The following is an 18,915-nucleotide window of genomic DNA, read 5'->3' as shown; positions in this document are numbered from 1 at the left end:
CCCAGCTGCTCTGCGTGCATGTGCACTGCCCAGAAGCCCTCTGCAGCTGGGGCGGGACACTTGCCTCGTCTCCACAGTAACAAAGCAAGCATTCCACCAGGCTGCTCACGCTGCCCGCTCTCAGTGGCTGCCCCCCCCAGGACTGGGGAACTCTGGCGGGGCTGAGGGGACTGGGTACCCCCATCCTGTGGCTATGGGTGCCTCCATCTTTGTGACAGAGTGACGGTTAACTTGCATATTACCCTTTTATTAGAAAGGATTGTTTTAAAGTGCTAAGATTGTGGTAATTAGCAATAGAAGATAGATAGATAAAGATATGGGTAGATGTATGTTTGATGTATAATCTAGGTGTTTTAAATTTAGGAAATGTATTGTCCTCTGTAATTTCAAGGTAAAAATAGTTAACAATTTTAAGTTTTAGACAAGCTTTGGAAAAGTATTTTTGATAAAGCAAACAATGTCTCATCAGATAAGAAGGTAATCAAGTGGTTTTTTTAATTGCTGAGTTTTGAAACTTTTTTTTTTCCTTTAACTCAAATCACAGTAGGACCAATTACCTCTTCTCTATACCTTTGTCTGAGGAACTCTAGATTTGCTAAATCAGGTAAACTACTGATTACAAAATTCCCAGTGAAGCCCTGGCTGGCATGGCTCAATTGTTTGGGCACCTTCCTGTGCACCTAAGGGTTGCTGATTTGATCCCAGGTCAGGGCACATGACTGAGCTTTGGGCTTGATCCCTGGTAGGTGGTATGCAGGAAGCAGCCAATCTATGTTTCACATTCACATCAATGTTGCTCTCTCTCTCCCTCTCCCTTCCTCTCTCTCTAAAAATCAATAAAAATTTTGTAAAAATTCCCAGTGAACACAACAGGAAACCTCTGAACAATTTTATTTCAATTTACATAATTAGCTCAACCCAGGATACTTATAAAAATTATAAACGTGGTTCACAAAAAGTAATTAATACAATAGCATGCCCTCAAAATCAAATTCATGTTTAGTTCCCACTGTATATTATGGTTAGTGTTGTTGTTTTCCCCTGCAGGTTAAGATTAGCACAATTTCTTAAGATTAAAATTTGATAGAGTAATTATATTTTTTTTTCTGGAGACTTTTAAATTTCATTAACTTTATATTTTCATCCAAATTTACAATCTATCTCTCATGCCCAAATATTTCAAATTCTCAGTTTTTCTCTGCTTATATCTTGTACCTTTAGGACTGTCAGAAAGAATTTTTAATGTATTTTTTTACAATATAAAATTTTAATGTGTTTTTTTTCAGCTGTGTCAAGTGTGTTACCTCATTACAAAACAAAAGTATAATTTTAAATACATTGTTAAAAATTGGAATATACAGATAATTTAAAAGAAATCAATACGCCAACCTGAAGATAACCACAGATAACATAATGCATTCCTTTCTAGTTTTTGTCCATTTGTCATTATTTTGATAAAACATTTGCAATTTCTTTGACTATCTTTCCTGGTGTTTGTGAAATATTGATTTATTCATTTAGTCAACAAATGCACATTTCTGTCCTATCACATGTCAGGTACTCTCATGCATGGAGAATAGAAGGTAAGCAAATAGTCCTCAGATTAATGAGAGAGACAACTATTGATCAGATAATCATAATGATTTTCTTTGAGGAAAAGGTATAAGGGACATGATAAGGACAATTGTTCCACTGAAAAGAGTACTAAATAAGAGTCAGCAGGTATGAGCTTTATTCTTGACTCAGATTATATAACTATATGCAAAGCTCTTCCATTTGTATGCTTCTGTATAAAATAATTCTACTAATCCAATACCATTTTCATTAATCCAATACCAGAACAAAACCACAGAACTAGTTCTCTAACAAGTTAATATTACTAGCAAATGTTCAACCAACTCATTTTTTTAATATTCAATTGCTCAAATTTCCTTTTAAAAGTAAGACTAGTACCACAGAATTTAAAAATCAATGACAGGGATGATGGCATTGAGTTATAACATGTGTACATTGAAGGTAGTTTCTCTGAACAGTCAAAGCAAAACATTCTGCCTCAAATAGTTGTTAAGTAGTTTGAGATAAATACATTTTCTGGAATTCAGTTTCTTTATAACACTAACTTACAATATTGGTGTGAGATCATGAACAATATATCTAAACACTGAGTAGCCTTCCTGACCCATAAGTAGACCTCAAATATTACTCATAAATATCCTCAGGTTTTAAGACAATCTTTAGTGAGAACTTTACCAAGTGATTCATACACAGTCCAGGTAGAATCAGAAGCAAATGGCAGGCAGGGCTTTTAAAAAAGGAAATACAATCTGAAATTTTACACATGATTAAACAGGAGAAAATACTTTAAAATAAACATTTAAAAGAAATACCAGGTATAAAAATGACCCTATTCATGATTCTCAATAAGACAAGATTAAGACTTAATCCTGAATTAGTGGTAATAAGCTGTTCCTGATCTGATGTTTTTGCTTGCTTTCAACTTAGTAAAATTCTTTCATAAATCTAGTTACATTTATTAAAAATAACAACTAGCAATTGAAAACCCCTTACTATTTTCTCAAAATTAATGGTTTCATTGAATTTTTCATGTAGTACATGATCATGCTAGTGAGTTCACTTCTTAAGGAAATATGATTTACCTTGATAATTATTTTTTAGAATCATCATATTTGAAAAAATAAAAATCATGCAGATGTAATACCTAATAACTCTACAGATAATACAGATATGTCATTTATACATATATATTATAATTGCTATACAATTATGGCTCTGCAAGAATTATCAGGTCACAGGCAGAAAACTCCATTGAAGACAAAGGAAACAGTTTAAATCTAAATAGCAAGACTATTACTGTTGAAGATTATTGCTCCAATTATACAGCACCTCACTTCACAGATTTCTCAAACTTAATTTTAAAATGTGAAGGAAGAATCTTAAGGTAATATATCATAATAATATCTTAATATGAATTACCATTTAGTTATGACTCTTTTCATATATCTAGGCTGTTCTAATTAATTCTGTTCCAGACATGTACAAAGGAGGTTAAAATGTTAAGTCCCATTAAATGTCACAAATCTGTTAGTCTCCAGGGTCCCTTCGGGCTCCTCCTTTCTCTTTCTCCGCTATTGGGTGCTGCTCTGGTTTAACACATTTTATTGGCCAGTATTCTCCTGGGTGAAGCCACTGTGTTGAGATGAATTTTGGAGTGTGCAAGGGTGTTTCATCCCTTGGGTCTCTTTTTCCATGTGACTAGATTGGTAAAAACGCTGGAGAATTCCTGAAGCAGACTTTAATTTTTTTCCGCTTTAGAATCTCTTCTATATTCTCTCATTTGGAAGCTTGCCCAGTGTTATTGCCCAGGTCTAAATCACTGGGTGAGTAGCTATACATATTGTCTAAAATTCTAGCTTAGGGCAGTTTAAGTTAATCAGACTTAAGTTTAAAATGGTGTCTTTCTATCTTTGTTTTGGCTGATGCCCAAATATAAGAGGAGCCAACTACTCCCCATTAAGAAGAGGTAGTCAAAAACAAGTTTTGAGACCCTTAGCTTAATGGCAATAAGAGATATCTTAAAATTGGGCAGGGAGAAGTTGGAGACTAGAAAAATCAGTTCAGAAAGAGCTTTCCTACCAATCTGACCTCTTCACACAAGCCCAGAAAAGGTTGATTCAATGAACCACTTAGATTTAATGGTGCTTAGACTAATCAAAACCAAGAAATCTAAGGGGAATAGTTGGCCAGCTATCTCAAATGATGTGTGATCAAAAGTTACCTCTGAGTATGGCCTGTTATTTCTGGAAATGTGCAGTCAAAAGATGCATCTATGTTTTTGTTATGAGACCACGACATAGGATGTAAAAGACTGAGAATCAGAGCTGGTATGAAATTTACTTAAATCTTCCAAAAAGATTGGCTAGAGAGAAACCTCAAGAAGAAAAAAAAGAAAAAAGATGCACATGTAACTCCACACACCAATGAGAAGAGAAAGGAATATTAGAGAAACCTGCAGCTGTGGGGCAGAGCTGGGGAAGCGGTATATGTACAAAAGATCCTCCACCACTGTCCTGGAAACAGTCCGTTTAAAAAATCGTACAACTCAGAGAACACTATTACCCTATTGCTGGATTACTGTGACAGGACTAGTTAAGAAAGGGCTTTTGTGGTTTTTACCTCCTCTCAGTATTTCTACAACAATCACAGAATTAATAATTATTAAATTGTACTTTTAACCCTAGCTAATAAAGGAGAAACATGCAAATTGACCATACCTCTGCTACACCCACAAGCCACGCCCACCAGCCAATCAGGAGCGAGTATGCAAATTAACCCAACAAATATGGCGGCGGCCACAAAGCTGGAGAGAACAGGAGGATTGGGTTGCCCCCGGTGATGGAGGAAGCCAAGCTTTCCGCTTGCCCTGGCCGGCCCTGGCCTCCACTCAAGGCTACAAAGTTTCAATTATGGAAAATAAATAAATCCCAGATACCAGGGCCTCTGCTTGCATCGCCGGGGGGCATGGCCGGCCTGCACACCACCACAGGCCCCTTGCCCAGGCCACCCCATGCCCCAAGGGAACCCCCACCCTGATCTGGGACACCCTTCAGGGCAAACCAGTCGGCCCCCACCCGTGCACCAGGCCTCTATCCTATCTAATAAAAGAGTAATATGCAGATTGACCATCACTCCAACCCACAAGATGGCTGCCTTCATGTGGACACAAGATGGCTGCCACAAGATGGCTGCCACAGATGGCCAGCAGGAGAGGGCAGTTGGGAGGGACTAGGCCTGCAGGGGAGGGAAGTTGGGGACAACCGGGCCTGTAGGTAAGGGCAGTTAGGGGGGACCCAGGCCTGCAGGGGAGGGCAGTTAGGGGCAAACAGGCTGCCAGGGGAGCAGTTAGGCATCAATCAGGCTGGCAGGGGAGTGGTTAGGAGGTGATCAGGCTGGCAGGCAGAAGCGGTTAGGAGCAATCAGGCAGGCAGGCAAGCAGTTGGGAGCCAGCAGTCTGGTTTGTGAGAGGGATGTCCCAGATTGGAGAGGGTGCAGGCTGGGCTGAGGGACACCCCCCCACCCCATGCACAAATTTTGTGCACCAGGCCTCTAGTTTTTAAATAAAAGCAAGTCAGTGATTTTTTTTTATAATAACAGGACTGAAAATTATATAACACTTGTCCTAAATCTCCCCCAAAGGCCACGGTGGAGCCCTCACAGGGCTCACTTTGAATGGGGCAATGATCTCACAGATGAGTGTGGGTCTGTGAAGAATAAAAGTTCTGTCAGGTACATTCCATTCATTCATTCCACTAGTTCACTGTACTGGTTAAAAACCAATCATCAAAACTCAAACACGAAAAAGTAAACCCCCCAAATCATTACCACTACCCTTCATGCTTGTTTTAAATCACTATTATATATTTTTGTAAGTCTTTATTGGAAAACAGGATTCCACAGGACCATTTTTTTTTTCTTATTCTTTATTGACTAGGTTCTACTTAATTGTATTTTATCATTAAAATGTTAAACATTGCATTTAACATTTTTGACATCAAAACGTCTGTCAACCAATGACTTTTGAAATTACAGTTTATTTTTTTTTCCTTTTCAATGATTTATAAAATAAAAGTGAAGCATACAATTTAACAGGCAATTGTATTGGAAGGCCTGACATGTTTGTTTGTTTTTTTTTCTGTAATAAGAGTGCCCGACTTAATTAAGCTTTGATTGCTGAGGCATCTTCTTCAAAGATGTCTGTCTCCAATAAACACATTGCCGGCCACATGACCAAAAAAACAGAGCCCCTCTCTCCCCCTCCCCCACTCCCAACAACAACCTTAGGCTCCTTTTTTTTCAAGTCCTGGTTGATTTCAATCGCTGACCATTTGGGCTACTTGCTCATTTACCCTTCCCCTAGGGCCCTACCTTCCACCCCAATAAAAGCACAACCCCAGGACCATCTGCTCACTCTGTCCTGGCCACAACCTCTCCTTGTGTAGCCCCAGGTGTGCTGGTCTCATAAGTAATAAACCTGTATTTTTTTCAAAGTTTCCTGATGGTTATTGCTGAAGGGCTTCTTGCTATCATAATAAGAACCACCCTGCTGGTGCAGCCACACCATTAGTTATTGATAGGCTAAGAGCAATACAAAACACCAATATATATCAAGCACATTAGACTCGATATACTTCAAAAAAGGCAACAACAACAATTAAACCAGAAAAAAAAAAAAAAAGCAACCAGATGTTCATTTACTTGCTCCCCAGAATGATTGTTTAAAGCTCACGTGCACCATCGGAAATCAGAGCAATGCCAAGCGGAGGAAGCTTGGAAAAGACTCACCAGAGTTGGGGTCAGAGTTGCCATCCGCTTCGGTCCTCTTGTCCGGAGAGGCCTGGTCGTAGAACTCGTCCTGTGGCTGAACCAGAGGAAGAGGGTGTGAGATCAGGGTTCCACTACCCACCGGCTCGTGGTCTCCTAGACCACTGTCACTGCAGCTTTCCTGGGAGCCATCGGGCAGGTGAAAGGTAACGCGGCGCTGCGACTACAAAGAAGACCACAGGACATGCGATTAACACTCCCCCAAAAAACATGCGCAGTGGAATACACATCAAAACAGCTTTCATTTAACAATGCAGTGTAACGGCAAAATAAACTCACATAAGTAAATAAAGCTAGGCACAGACATTTATTAGTTGCCATTTACTATGTGCTGTCCAACTTAAATACGAGGAAGTTTTAATCCTGTATAAGTTAAGAACAAAAACTAATGGTAAACTGTTGAAAATGTAGCAAGAATGGCAAAAAAGAATACATATACTAGTTAGCAAAGTTATAGGACATTTTTAAAGAAGGAGGAATGTGCAAACATATAATGTGGCATTTCATTGCTTTTGAATGAACACAAATTTTGTTCACTTAATTATTTTTAGGTAATTTTTGCAATGAAATCACGATCGCCCACTGGCCTAGATATTACTACCAGTCATTTCAGTCATCTGTTCTAGAATACTCCAGTGGAAAGAAGTTTGGATTATTATTTTGGCATCTATTTGCACAATGTGACTATCAGAAGTGACCTAAAATATGTATATGGGTACTTCAACACGTTAGTGTTTTAATTAAATAAAATTGTGCATTTCAGCACATATTGCTGCTCATTTCTATTGGTAAATATTATTTTAGCTGCCTGGCCAGTGTGGCTCAGTAGTTGAGTGTCAACCCACAAACTAGGAGGGCACGGTTGGATTCCTAGTCAGGGCACATCCCCAGCTTGTGGGCTCAATCCCCATTACAGTGCATGCAGGAGGCAGCTCATCAATGATTCTCTCTCATCATTGATGTTTCTATCCCTCTTTTCCTCTCCCTTCCTCTCTCTGAAATAAAAAATATTCTTTTAGCTGATAGAATCCATGAGATATGAGAATATTTAAAGCTGAGTGGAATAAAGATGTATGACTTAAATATAATTATATGAATGGTAGTAAATGTGTTCTATCTGTTTGATTGCACCTAATTTTAATTCTGCTTTAATAGCCCAAAGATCTTTCAATATCATGTCACATGTGACCACTTTTAGTCAGATTTAATAAAATTATGAATATATAATATATATATATCACATAATAAATATATAATGTATAATGCAATCATTTTACAATACCTAAAATTTGTGTTTTTCAAGAGACAATTTATAGATTGTATCAATTTTTTAAAATGCAGTTAGAAACAGAATGTTATAAACAGATAGATTGCTACTCTGTAAATTCATCTTTATAGATTGACAATCGAACATTGCCATTTTCCTGAGAGTCACTGGTTCAAATCCAGCTCAATCATAACGGAACAGAGCTGATACCACTTTACTGCTGTTCAATGACCTGTGTAAAATGATTTGATAGTTCATTACATTTTTAATAAACTGATGCCACATCACATAAACTATAATAATAAAAGGTAGTAACTGAGTCTATTGTAGCACATTTCACCTTCATGCACAACTCTCAGTGCTATCATTCACCTTTCCAAAGGTTTTGAAATGTGCCTAGGTAAGAGTTGTACAAGCCCAACTTGAATATTGATATCTGAAATATATTTCTTTTCCATAAGAAAGGCTGCACTACCGTTTGCCTACTATAGTATTTTGTCTCTCATGTGAAATTAACCCTTTAGGGAACATCAACAATACAAGTATTCTTTGTTTCTGTTTCAATACACTCTTAATTCACCAGCATCTTTTTGTCATACACACAGCATTAAGAACAATGACCAGGCTGCTCTTTATACATGGCTAGAAAACATAGCTTTTAAAGTGACTGCCCTAATATAAAGTCCACAATTTGGGGATTAAAATATCTTTGGTGTTAACTCTGGAGGAATACCTCTTAGTTTTCAATCAGGTGAGGGGAAAAGAAGTCAAACAAAAGAGAAAGGCAATGGGACAGATGATTCTGCAATCTCAATAAAGCATTTCCAGAAGCCTCCCAAGCTATGAAAAAGTATGTTTCATGACAGCAGGAAAAGGGGAAATTGGTGTCTGTGATATTCTTCTAAACATGACTATTGTTGCTTGAAATACAAAATTTTTTCCTCCTAAAATAATGCCCACATCTGCAACACCAGTTAGCCTGAATCTGGCAGTTCTTACGTCATTGAAACTCTTACTTGAGCATCTACTAAATGCTTAGTCCTGTGACTACACTAAAAATATAAAGTAAAATATTTTAAATATAACTTTTTAAAGTATAAGAACAGATTTCATCTCACATATACTCTACTATAATTCTTTACCACTCTATTAGTGTGAGTTAATTATAATTTCAGTATAATTTATTTAATCGAGATACTATAAATTAGACTGATACAATGCTTATACCACTGTAGCGTATGAAAACACTTCCTAATTCATTTGAATTCCTAATTAATTTAAAGGTGTTTAAATCTTAATTGGAAAACTTGTACACAATTTATCAATTTAATGGGAGGTGGGGGTGTTGATACATATGGACTGAGACTTGAAGCACACCTATCCTGGTACTAAGAAAACTCAGCAAGCAGATCAATCTTTAGTTTTTATCATCATAATGATTGATGCAAGTAGACAAATGGCCAACATATCAAGGTAGATGTAAGGAGAAGATTTGAATAAATTGAAATGCAGAAGAATGAGAATCCATGAAGTGTTAAGAAACAGGAGTTGCGGGTGTCACCAAGGACTCAACAGTACTTATTCAGGTTTTGCCAAATAAGACGAGGTGCAGAGCCAGAACCCAGCCTCCTGGATGGAAGCGCTGGCTCTGCAGAGACTGGCTTGGGGCAAGGTACTTGATATCTTTGAACAAGTTCCCAGCTTTGTGAAATGGCCAAATGGTACCTTTGCCAGAGGAGTACTGTAAGGCTCAAATGAAATAAAAGTGCTTCTCATATATAATACTTGACACATAGTAGATACTCAATAAAAGGCAGCTGTAATTATTGAAATGTATAGCGACATATTATCTTTTAACCTCTGTTCCTATCAATATTTAGGTAGTTTTAAAGATGTGATTCCTTCACCCCAGAAAAGGAAAAGATTTGTTCTTTCAGAAAGGAAGTGGCTGAAACCCAGAATGACAGTGTGCCTCGCCCTGTGCCCCTAGCTCATGTCAGCTCAGGGCCTCTGAGGGGCAGCTGCTCTGGGGAAGGAGGGATGAGGAAGACCAACAGTGTAAAATACATGGTTTTTCCTCCAAGAAAGTGAAGGTTTCCTCATTTATTCTTTCAAGAAACCTACAATTGTTTGTATATTTGAAGAGACAAAAAGGAAGACATTTTTTACTTACTGCCTCTGGGAATTTTGCTTTTGGGTAATCCCTATGGAAATAGGCACAATTTGGGTTATAAATATAGTCAAATCCTGCCTGACTGAATTGGGACAACACATGTTATGAGACTGCTTCAGACTTTCCATTTAGCTTTTGTTTTTCTAAATCTATTTCTTACGCATCCTTCTTTCTCCCATGGGAAACTGTTATTATTATTAATAAATTATTATTACTGGCTATGTCTGGTTAATGGTTCGAGTGTTACCTTTGTTTATCTGATTTATCTCTGACAGGTTAGCTCCAGATCCCTGGCTGCCCCAAGAAAGAATAAGATGGGAATAAGTAACTAATAAAACTGTTTCATGTTACATTCTCAGAGGGCTGCAAATATGAATTCTGACCAAGCAAACATTCATGATAAACTCCTTATTCTATACAAGCATAAGAGACCAAGGATACAAATATGCTTAAGTCCCGGATCCTGCAAGTCAAAAGGTGCCACACTGGTTTGACTTAAGAAACCTCTTACCATTTGCAACAACATGGATGGAACTGGAGAGCATTATGCTAAGCGAAATAAGCCAGTTGGAGAAAGATAAGTATCACATGATCTCACTCACTTATGGAATATGATGAACAACATAAACTGATGAACAAAAACAGATCCAGAGACAGAGAAACATGGATCAGACTGTCAAACCTCAGAGGGAAGGTAGGGGAGGGGAGGGGTAAGGGGGAGAGATCAAAAAGGGACTTGTATGCATGCATATAAGCCTAACCAATGAACTCAGACAACAGGGGGGTGAGGGCATGAGTGGAGGGGGTTGGGGGAGTAATAGGGGGATAAGGACACATATGTAATACCTTAACCAATAAAGAAATTTTAAGAATAGATTAAAAAAAAAAGAAACATCACCAAGCACCTTCACAATATTTTTTCTTGCAGGTTAGTAGAAAGGAAAGAAAGGAGAAATTGAAGAGGCCTCAGGAAGATATATATGTTCCTGCATTAGGCACTGTTCTTCAAGAAAAACTGAAAGAATGAGTTCCTTAAGATACCCCAATCATTCCTTGAATACTTCTCTTGTGTATTTCTTATTGCTATAGAGTATTATTCACCAATGAATGACTCACACTCAAGCTCACAATTCCAATCTCATTAATCTAGAGGGATTCTCGTGTGCTAAGATTTGGAGGTAAAATTCATTCTGTATTTGAATAAAATAGCAAAATGTAGGAAGAAGTGTAAGTGATTAATTAATAAATTATGTAAAACTAGAGGCCCAGTGCATGGATTTGTGCACTGGTGAGGTCCCTCGGCCTAGCCTGCAGGGATCAGGCCGAAACTGGCTCTCCAACATCCCCCAATGGGTCCTGGATTGCGAGATGGCTGTTCTCAGGTGACACACCCTGGAATCGAGCTCCCTCCTCTCTGGTTCTGGGTGCGTCACCCAAGAACACAGCTGCCAAGTCACCACAGCTTGGAAGCTCTTGCGTTGAGCATCTGCCCCCTGGTGGCCATAGTATGTCATAGCTACCAGTCGGCCATGGTCGGATGGTTGCTTAGGCTTTTTTATATGTATATATACATATAACATTAAATAAATAACAATAATTAAAATTATATTAATTGATATGAAAAGTATTTATAATCTATTGTTAAGTGTAAAAATCAGGTTAGTAAAGATTTTGCTTAGTGCATTGCAGTCTTGTTAATGTACTTTCAGATGTGAGTATATATCAAATAAGATCTGTCTCAGCATATACCAAGTGTTTAAAGTGGTATTGCTTGATCATGGAATTAAGTATTTTATAATCTCATTATTTTGGCCACACTAACATTTTATACATTGCCTTTGTAATAATAAAACATTCTAATGTTTAAGTATTTCTTGTTATCATTACAACAAATTAGAATTTAGTCCAAGAGAATGGAAAGATCTCATAGACACAAGGTGAGTTTCCTCTTGAGCTAAAGCATATAAAATAATTTTCCTATCTTTCTCTGCTATTCTATTTTTCATTCTTTGCTTGTTTTTTACACCTAGCTGTTTAATCACTGGAATTAAAAACCCTTGCTTTCTCCTCAAATGACAGAATAACTACCTGAATCTGACATTAAGCTGATTATTATAAGTCAAATAAACAAATTTAGCAGTTAATGACTGACATTTAAAATAATTATTCTCTAGAGAATTATTAATTGATATTATGAAAGTAGAAAAAAGTGCTTTAGAATTGTTTAAATATGGTTATATTTGTAGAGAATTCTTTAATTATCTTTTAAAGGAAATATTCCTAATTCTGATTTAGTTCCTTTAATCATATTAAGAAATAAAATATCACCTATATTTCTAATCATGAAATACTACATACATACACAAGTATCAGCTAGAAATTATTAATGATGAAGTAAAAGACAGAATTTTGGTAAAACTCCACATGTGAACTTGGTTTCGCTATATCTCTGCATTATATCCAATGAAGATATGCTCCTTCTGAAATAGTATTTTCATATATACCTCTTCTCAGATTAGCAAAGGCAATTATTCCAGGGGTTTAAAAAGTCTAGAGACTGAAAACTGAATTTTCATACAAATATTTATTAGAATATGAATTAGAAACATATCAATTTTTCTTAAGAAAACACACTTCAATTGTGATTTTTTACAGTAAAAATTATGAGTATTATCTAAGTTGCAAGTTATGCAAAGAGGGATTTTTAAACGACAAAAAAACACATTTTCAGCTAAAACCACCGATTCAATTAAATAGTTATGTTTCTCAATAGACTCTTGCTATCTGAAATTAATGTACACATACTTTCTCTTAAGAATATCAGAACTGAATAAAACTTCTAGTGGTTTAGAAGGCAAGGCAACCCCAAATGAAATCTATGGTAATAGTTTAGTTTGATATTACTTACAGGCTCAACTAAAGGGGAACAAATATTAATACATACATCTTCTTCATTCATCCTAAATAGATTAATACCAAAGTGGTAAATAAACAAATATTCTGGACTTATGATTTAGGAAAAATACTAGTAGTTCTATTAGTAAAAGAAGTTCATTAACAAAAATAAGGAATATTTTTAAAGGATGAACTCATAAGGAAGGTTTTTTTCCCCTAATATATTTTATATTGATTTTAGAGAGGAAGGGAGAGAGAGAAATAAATAGAAACATCAATGATGAGAGAGAATCATTGATCAACTGCCTCCTGCACATCCCCCATTGGGATCCAGCCTGCAACCCAGGCATGTGCCCTGGGAATCTAACTTTGACCTCCTGGTTCATAGGTTGACACTCAACCACTGTGCAACAACAGCCGGGCAGGGACTTTCTGACTGGTGCTAAATGAAATATTGAAGTACATAATTATTTCTATGTCGTTTAATTATTTTAACTGATATATTGAGTCATTCTTTTTCTTTTTATTTCAAGTACTTGTGTTCAAATGGTTCTGCTATTGTAGAATTTGATTTTAGATGGATATTATTTAGAAATATTCTATTCTACTTTAATCTACTACATGTTATCAGGTAAAATAAAGTAAATTGACTTGTCCGTTTCAGTTGCAGTGGTAAATATACCCCACATTTTCTGACTTTCAACACAAAACACCACCCATTTGTGCATCTAATCATTTAATAAATAATGATTGAGCACCTTGTCTATGTTAGACACCATTCTATCTGCTAAGAATAAAATGGTGAACACGATAAAATCTATATCCCACAACTTCCTAAAGAGTAGAATTCTGTTAGACTCCTCTCTCAGTTCTGTGGATGCTTTTGGCCAGCAGCCATGCTACCTTTTTCAAATGTGATTCCTTTCTAATTCTTGCAAGCTATGCAGATGTAGGCAAGGTCCTTGCATGAATGAGAGACCTTTGCTGTATTATTCAACAATAACCTAGGGAGATAAAAGAAAGGAGGGAGTAGATTCTGCATTTATGCCAAAACAACCCTAGGTCGGTGCCATCCTTAGATTGGAATCCATTGCCAATTTGTAAAAAAAAAAAAAAATTAAAATTAAAAGATAGAAGAGTACCAAAACTGTAGAGTAGGCTATTCTTGACTACAATTCAGAATTATTGTTAACTCTGAATGCCCTTGAGCATTTTTCTACCTTTGTAGTTAAAGAAATGTTAACACCTCAATAAGATTTGATGAAATACAAACAAGCAAGTTTTCTGAAAGATATACATTGACATTGCATGAGCTTTCAGGGGATATTTATTGGATGCAGATAATTTATGCAGAATTGAACTAGAACATCTACAAATGATGCAGTAGAAATGAGTATCACTATCCACCCTCCAAAGTGCTTTTCCATGGAATAGTTCTCTGTCTCACCAGCAAGAAGTGTGCAGTGAGTGCACCCCAGGTTTAAACCAGTAGAAAAATGAAACATGATAACAATTCACTAGCTGTCAGTCTTTCCTTCTTTCCTCTTTCCATGTTTACATTTTAAGATATTTAGAGGGAAATGGGGAGGCTCAATTTGTGTTTGAGAAAGATGTGTAACAACTTCCCTGCTCATTGGTGATGGATGTAAAGGTGTCAGCAACTTTAAAATTATTTTTTCATTCCTATTGCTACATACAAAGGATGAGGATGAGTATGATAATGGGCTCTATGAAGTTGAGTAGCATTTTTAGGGGAATGGAGAGTGTTCATCTATAGTATACTTACTGCTCTGTTCCCTAACAGTTCCCAACCAGCCACTAAGCAACCACTTCCTTTCAGGATAGAGCTGTACCTTGTGTTCTAACTGCACTACTCAACAGCATGTTTAGTTTAGAGACCTTGCTTCAGTGTGTGTGGGAAACTCATATTAATGTCAACAGCCTGTTCAGTTTTAAATGTCTTATTGTGATATGACTTCCTCAAAGTAAGGACCTATGTTTTTATACTTTGTAAAGTCCACTGAGTACCTCTTAAGAGTGCCTATGGAGGGCCTACAGTGAAATTTTTAATGTAATTTTATTTTCATTTCCTTTTGATCTCAGTATGACCTGAGAGAAAGTTAGATAGCATTTCTCTCCATGTGCAAAAACAAATTGATAGCTTTAAGAAACCTGAGGGAAAAGTATATTCATTGTCCTATCTTTGGGTGTAGCCTTAATGCTTGAATATGCGTATTGGAAACAGACATAAAAGAGGAATCTCTTGCCTACATAATGTTCCCCCAGGAACATCAGAGAAAGAGAAAGGATTCTGAATGAAATTTCTTCTTGGTTTAGTGCCATCACCCCACCCTTAGGGTTCCTCTGGGGCCCAAGGCAAGCAGAGAGGATTACGAATTGTCAGCATTGTTAGCTATTTTGCTTCTTATATTCTTATTTAGTTCCTGCTATCAGAAATACCCTCAACTTATTTCTCATAGTTAAATGTTGCCCAGTAGGAATGCAGCACTTTATCTGAACATACAAAATATAAAATGACTACATTAAACAGGAGCAGCTGCTGCTGAATCCGCAAGCAGAATTTTTCCATCTATAAATTATATGTGCAGACATAAGGAAGAAATGACTCAGCAAGAGTCCTTTCCAATGTAGTTTTCTAGTATAAACACATTCATGTGACAGAGTAAGTTGCCTTTACCATATTTACAATATCAGCATACATGTGAGTTGCAGCAATTTAATTAGAAATTATACCAAATTATCACTGTTATTAAGTAAATATATACAATCCACAAACAGAGAAAGTGGTCTTTTAAAAAAAGTGAGTCTTTCTTTGGATAATGAAAAATCACTAAAATAATATGAGTCAGATCTGTCAGTGTTGGTATCAGAAATAGAGTCTGATTTGGTGTCTAAGATTCAAGAATGCATCTCATGTAGCATTAGCAGTATTAAAAATATATATATGATGGACATCTCACTAGCATTCCTCACTGTTAATAATTCTCAATACAAAATAAGATATGTACAACCAAAATAGGCCAAATTTTCTTTAAGTACACAGTATCTTTTAGGAGGTAGCCCTGAATAGTTTCAGTATTCACACACACACATACACAAATACACATACACACACACTTTAACTTTCCCTTGTGAATTGCTGAACAGGCACAAGATCATAATTACCTAGTAAGAATGAAAGCTAGTAATTCAAGGCTTTAGAGGATAGATTACATTATTCCAAGTTAGAGAATGAAACACACATAGAGGGAAAGAAGAGGTGATCTGTATAAATCCGCCAAGAAATACTCTTACTGTACAATAAGGCTGTTTAAAGCCCTCTTGAAGGATTATGAATTTGCACCTAAAATGTAGTATAATCTGTTTCAATTTATTTTGTTTCAGCATTGCAGTCTGATTTTATTTAACTTTTTGGTTTTATGTTTGCAGTATAAAGAACAAAGTGTAAAATATGTTGCAGGAGTTGAGTTCTTTGAACTAAGTCCTAGGACGTGTAATTGATATTTACCACCAGCAGCCCATGGATTATAATGAAATTTTAGCCACTTGTCGTCTTCAGCAAAAATAAGGAAAATGCCAATGATGTTGATACTCCTGAAGAAAGAGCCACTTGCTAGTCTGTAATTCATATAATTTATAGATGAAGACAGTCATCTAACTATTAATAAAAGAAAGACTAAATCACAGGAGCCACTAAAACAGTCAGTCATAGTAAAGAACCAGATCTTCATAAGCAGGTTAATGGAGGAAGCAATTTGCATGAACAAGGTGGATTATTATGCAATTTACAAAACATTGGTGATAACCCAAATTACACTGAGAAGATATGAAATGTATGTACAGGAACAAAACATGACAATGACTATCAACCAAGTATTGAATTCTCTCTTCTAGGCTTTACAAAAAACATAATACATTTTGAGAAATGCTTTTCCAGAATGGGGAGAGGGAAGCAGTGTGGGTAAGAAAGGGGCTGCCTTTGTCCACATAGAGCACATGAAAAAAGGCATCCTTGGACTTTCCTCTACGAGTAAATTCTTGGACTCATTGGTAAAAGAGCCGACAGGAGATAAATTGCTAGATAGATTGATATATGATGACTATCCATCTTCTAAATGCCAAACTAAAAAATAAGTTACTAAGAACTTTATTTATCATTTGTAATTGTATTGTGAAAAACACGTGTATTGTGTAAGACAAGGGTTTTCTTTTTATTTTCCTTTTTTTAAAAGACCATATTTAATAGATTTTATAGGGGTTACATTGGTTAATAAAATTATACAGGTTTAAGGTCTACAATTCTGTCCTATATAATAGAAGGCTGATATGAAAATTAACCAAACAGCAGAACTACTGGTCCCTATGATGCACACTGACCACCAGGGGGCAGATGCTCAACGCAGGAGCTGCCTCCTGGTGGTCAGTGTGCTCCCACAGGGGGAGCGCTGCTCAGCCAGAAGCCCTGAGCCAGGCTCATGGCTGGTGAGCACAGCTGCGGTGGTGGGAGCCCCTCCCGCCTCCGTAGCAGAGCTAAGGTTGTCCGACTCCCACCTTAGGCCCGCTTCCCGTGGGGAGCGGGCCTAAGCCATCAGTCAGACATCCCCCGAGGACTCCCAGATTGCGAGAGGGTGCAGGCCAGGCTGAAGGACCCCCCCAAGTACACAAATTTCATGCACTGGGCCCCCAGAAATACTATAATATATCATCTGCATTTTGTATTATGTTTTCATTGCCACAAGGCATATCTCTCTCCATCACCATTTATCCCCTCTTTACCCTCTCTTCCCTCCCCAACCTCCCCTAAATACATGCTAATGATTGTACTATTGTCTGTCCATGAGGTTTTTGTTCATTTGTTTGTTTGCTTGCTTGTTTTTTTTTTGTTTTTTTTTTTGCTTAATCCCTTCACCTTTCTTACCCAGCCTCCCTTCCCCCTCCCCTCTGACATTTGAGTCTGTTTCTATTTTGTGTGTTAGTTTATTTTGTTCATAAGATTCCACATATGAGTGAAATCATATGTTATTTGTCTTTCTCTCACTGGCTTATTTCAGTTAGCATAATACTCTCCAGGTCCATCCATGCTGTCTCAAAAGGTAAGATTTCCTTCTTCTTTATGACTAAGAAATATTCCATTATGTATGTGTACCACAGCTTTTCTTATCTACCCATCTAACTTTTATCTTTTTTTAGTTCTCGAAAGATCATGATAAAAATATTGTTGGCAGTTGAAATAATTTGATTAGGAAAGAGTGAAATTGAAGTCATATTTCATTTTCTCAGAGTAAGTTAGGAAGAAAATGAAGATACTTTTAAAAATGTGGATACAACATATATATATATATATATATATACATATATATATATATATATTTGTGAATATTTATAAGTATCTATGATAAAAAGAAAACTTGTGCACTAGCTCGAATTATGATAGACACATGTCTTAGAATGTGAAATTTTTATATTCTTAGACAAGGAAATTGTCAATGATATCTGAGATCTTTGCTTTATTTACTAATTTTAAAAATGAAATCCAAACTTATTTAAATCTGAGAAAAACTAAATTAATCAAGACAACTTATGTTACCTATTACATTTCCAAAACAGATTGCTCATGGTAATATTTGGTGCCTTATAATATACTAGAAGCCTGGTGCATGAATTTCATGCATGGCGGAGTCCCTCAACCCTGCCTGCACCCTCTTGCAATCCGGGACCAATGGCTCCTAACTGCACACATGCCTGCCTGCCTGCCTGATTGCCCCTAACCAATCTTCTTGCCTGCCTCATCACCCCTCACCACTCTGCCTTCCTGCCTGATCGCCCCTAACTGCTTGTGCCTTGGACCCTGCTCTTGCAGCTTCCTCTGGAAAGATGTCCGGAATGAAGTCCGGAAGGTCATTAGGCTGTCTGGTCTAATTAGCATATTATGCTTTTATTATTATAGATATCCTTCCCAAGTTAAATTTTTTTTTTGTTTAGCAATTATACTTCATTGAGTGTAGAATTTATTGTATAAAACTATGACTATAAGATGAGAAAAATATTTTTAAATAAATATATTATATAAAACATCTATTTAATTATTTTAAGAAGGAGGTACTTAAAAATCTAGTCTACCAATGATACCACTATTTTGGAAAAGATTTGGAGTTTGTGC

The 18,915-nt window shown here is 36.6% G+C and overlaps 1 protein-coding gene across 10 annotated transcripts in view; it reads right to left on the bottom strand.

The window, feature by feature from the left end:
* Positions 1-18,915, bottom strand: part of PCDH9 (protocadherin 9) — a 961,765-nt gene that overhangs the window by 335,118 nt on the left and 607,732 nt on the right. For 6 of the 10 annotated variants that reach the window (XM_080662378.1, XM_080662373.1, XM_080662377.1 and 3 more), the window contains one exon: positions 6,361-6,436. In XM_080662378.1, the coding sequence (XP_080518504.1) occupies positions 6,361-6,436 (76 nt within the window). Of the gene's footprint in view, positions 1-6,360; positions 6,563-18,915 lie in introns of all 10 variants that reach the window. The other 4 variants (XM_080662369.1, XM_080662371.1, XM_080662372.1 and 1 more) reach the window with 1 other exon arrangement.

The sequence above is a fragment of the Plecotus auritus genome (genome assembly GCF_963455305.1).
Source record: "Plecotus auritus genome assembly, chromosome: 3".
Classification (NCBI taxonomy): Eukaryota; Metazoa; Chordata; class Mammalia; order Chiroptera; family Vespertilionidae; genus Plecotus; species Plecotus auritus.
This window is presented reverse-complemented; position numbering and strand designations above follow the sequence as displayed.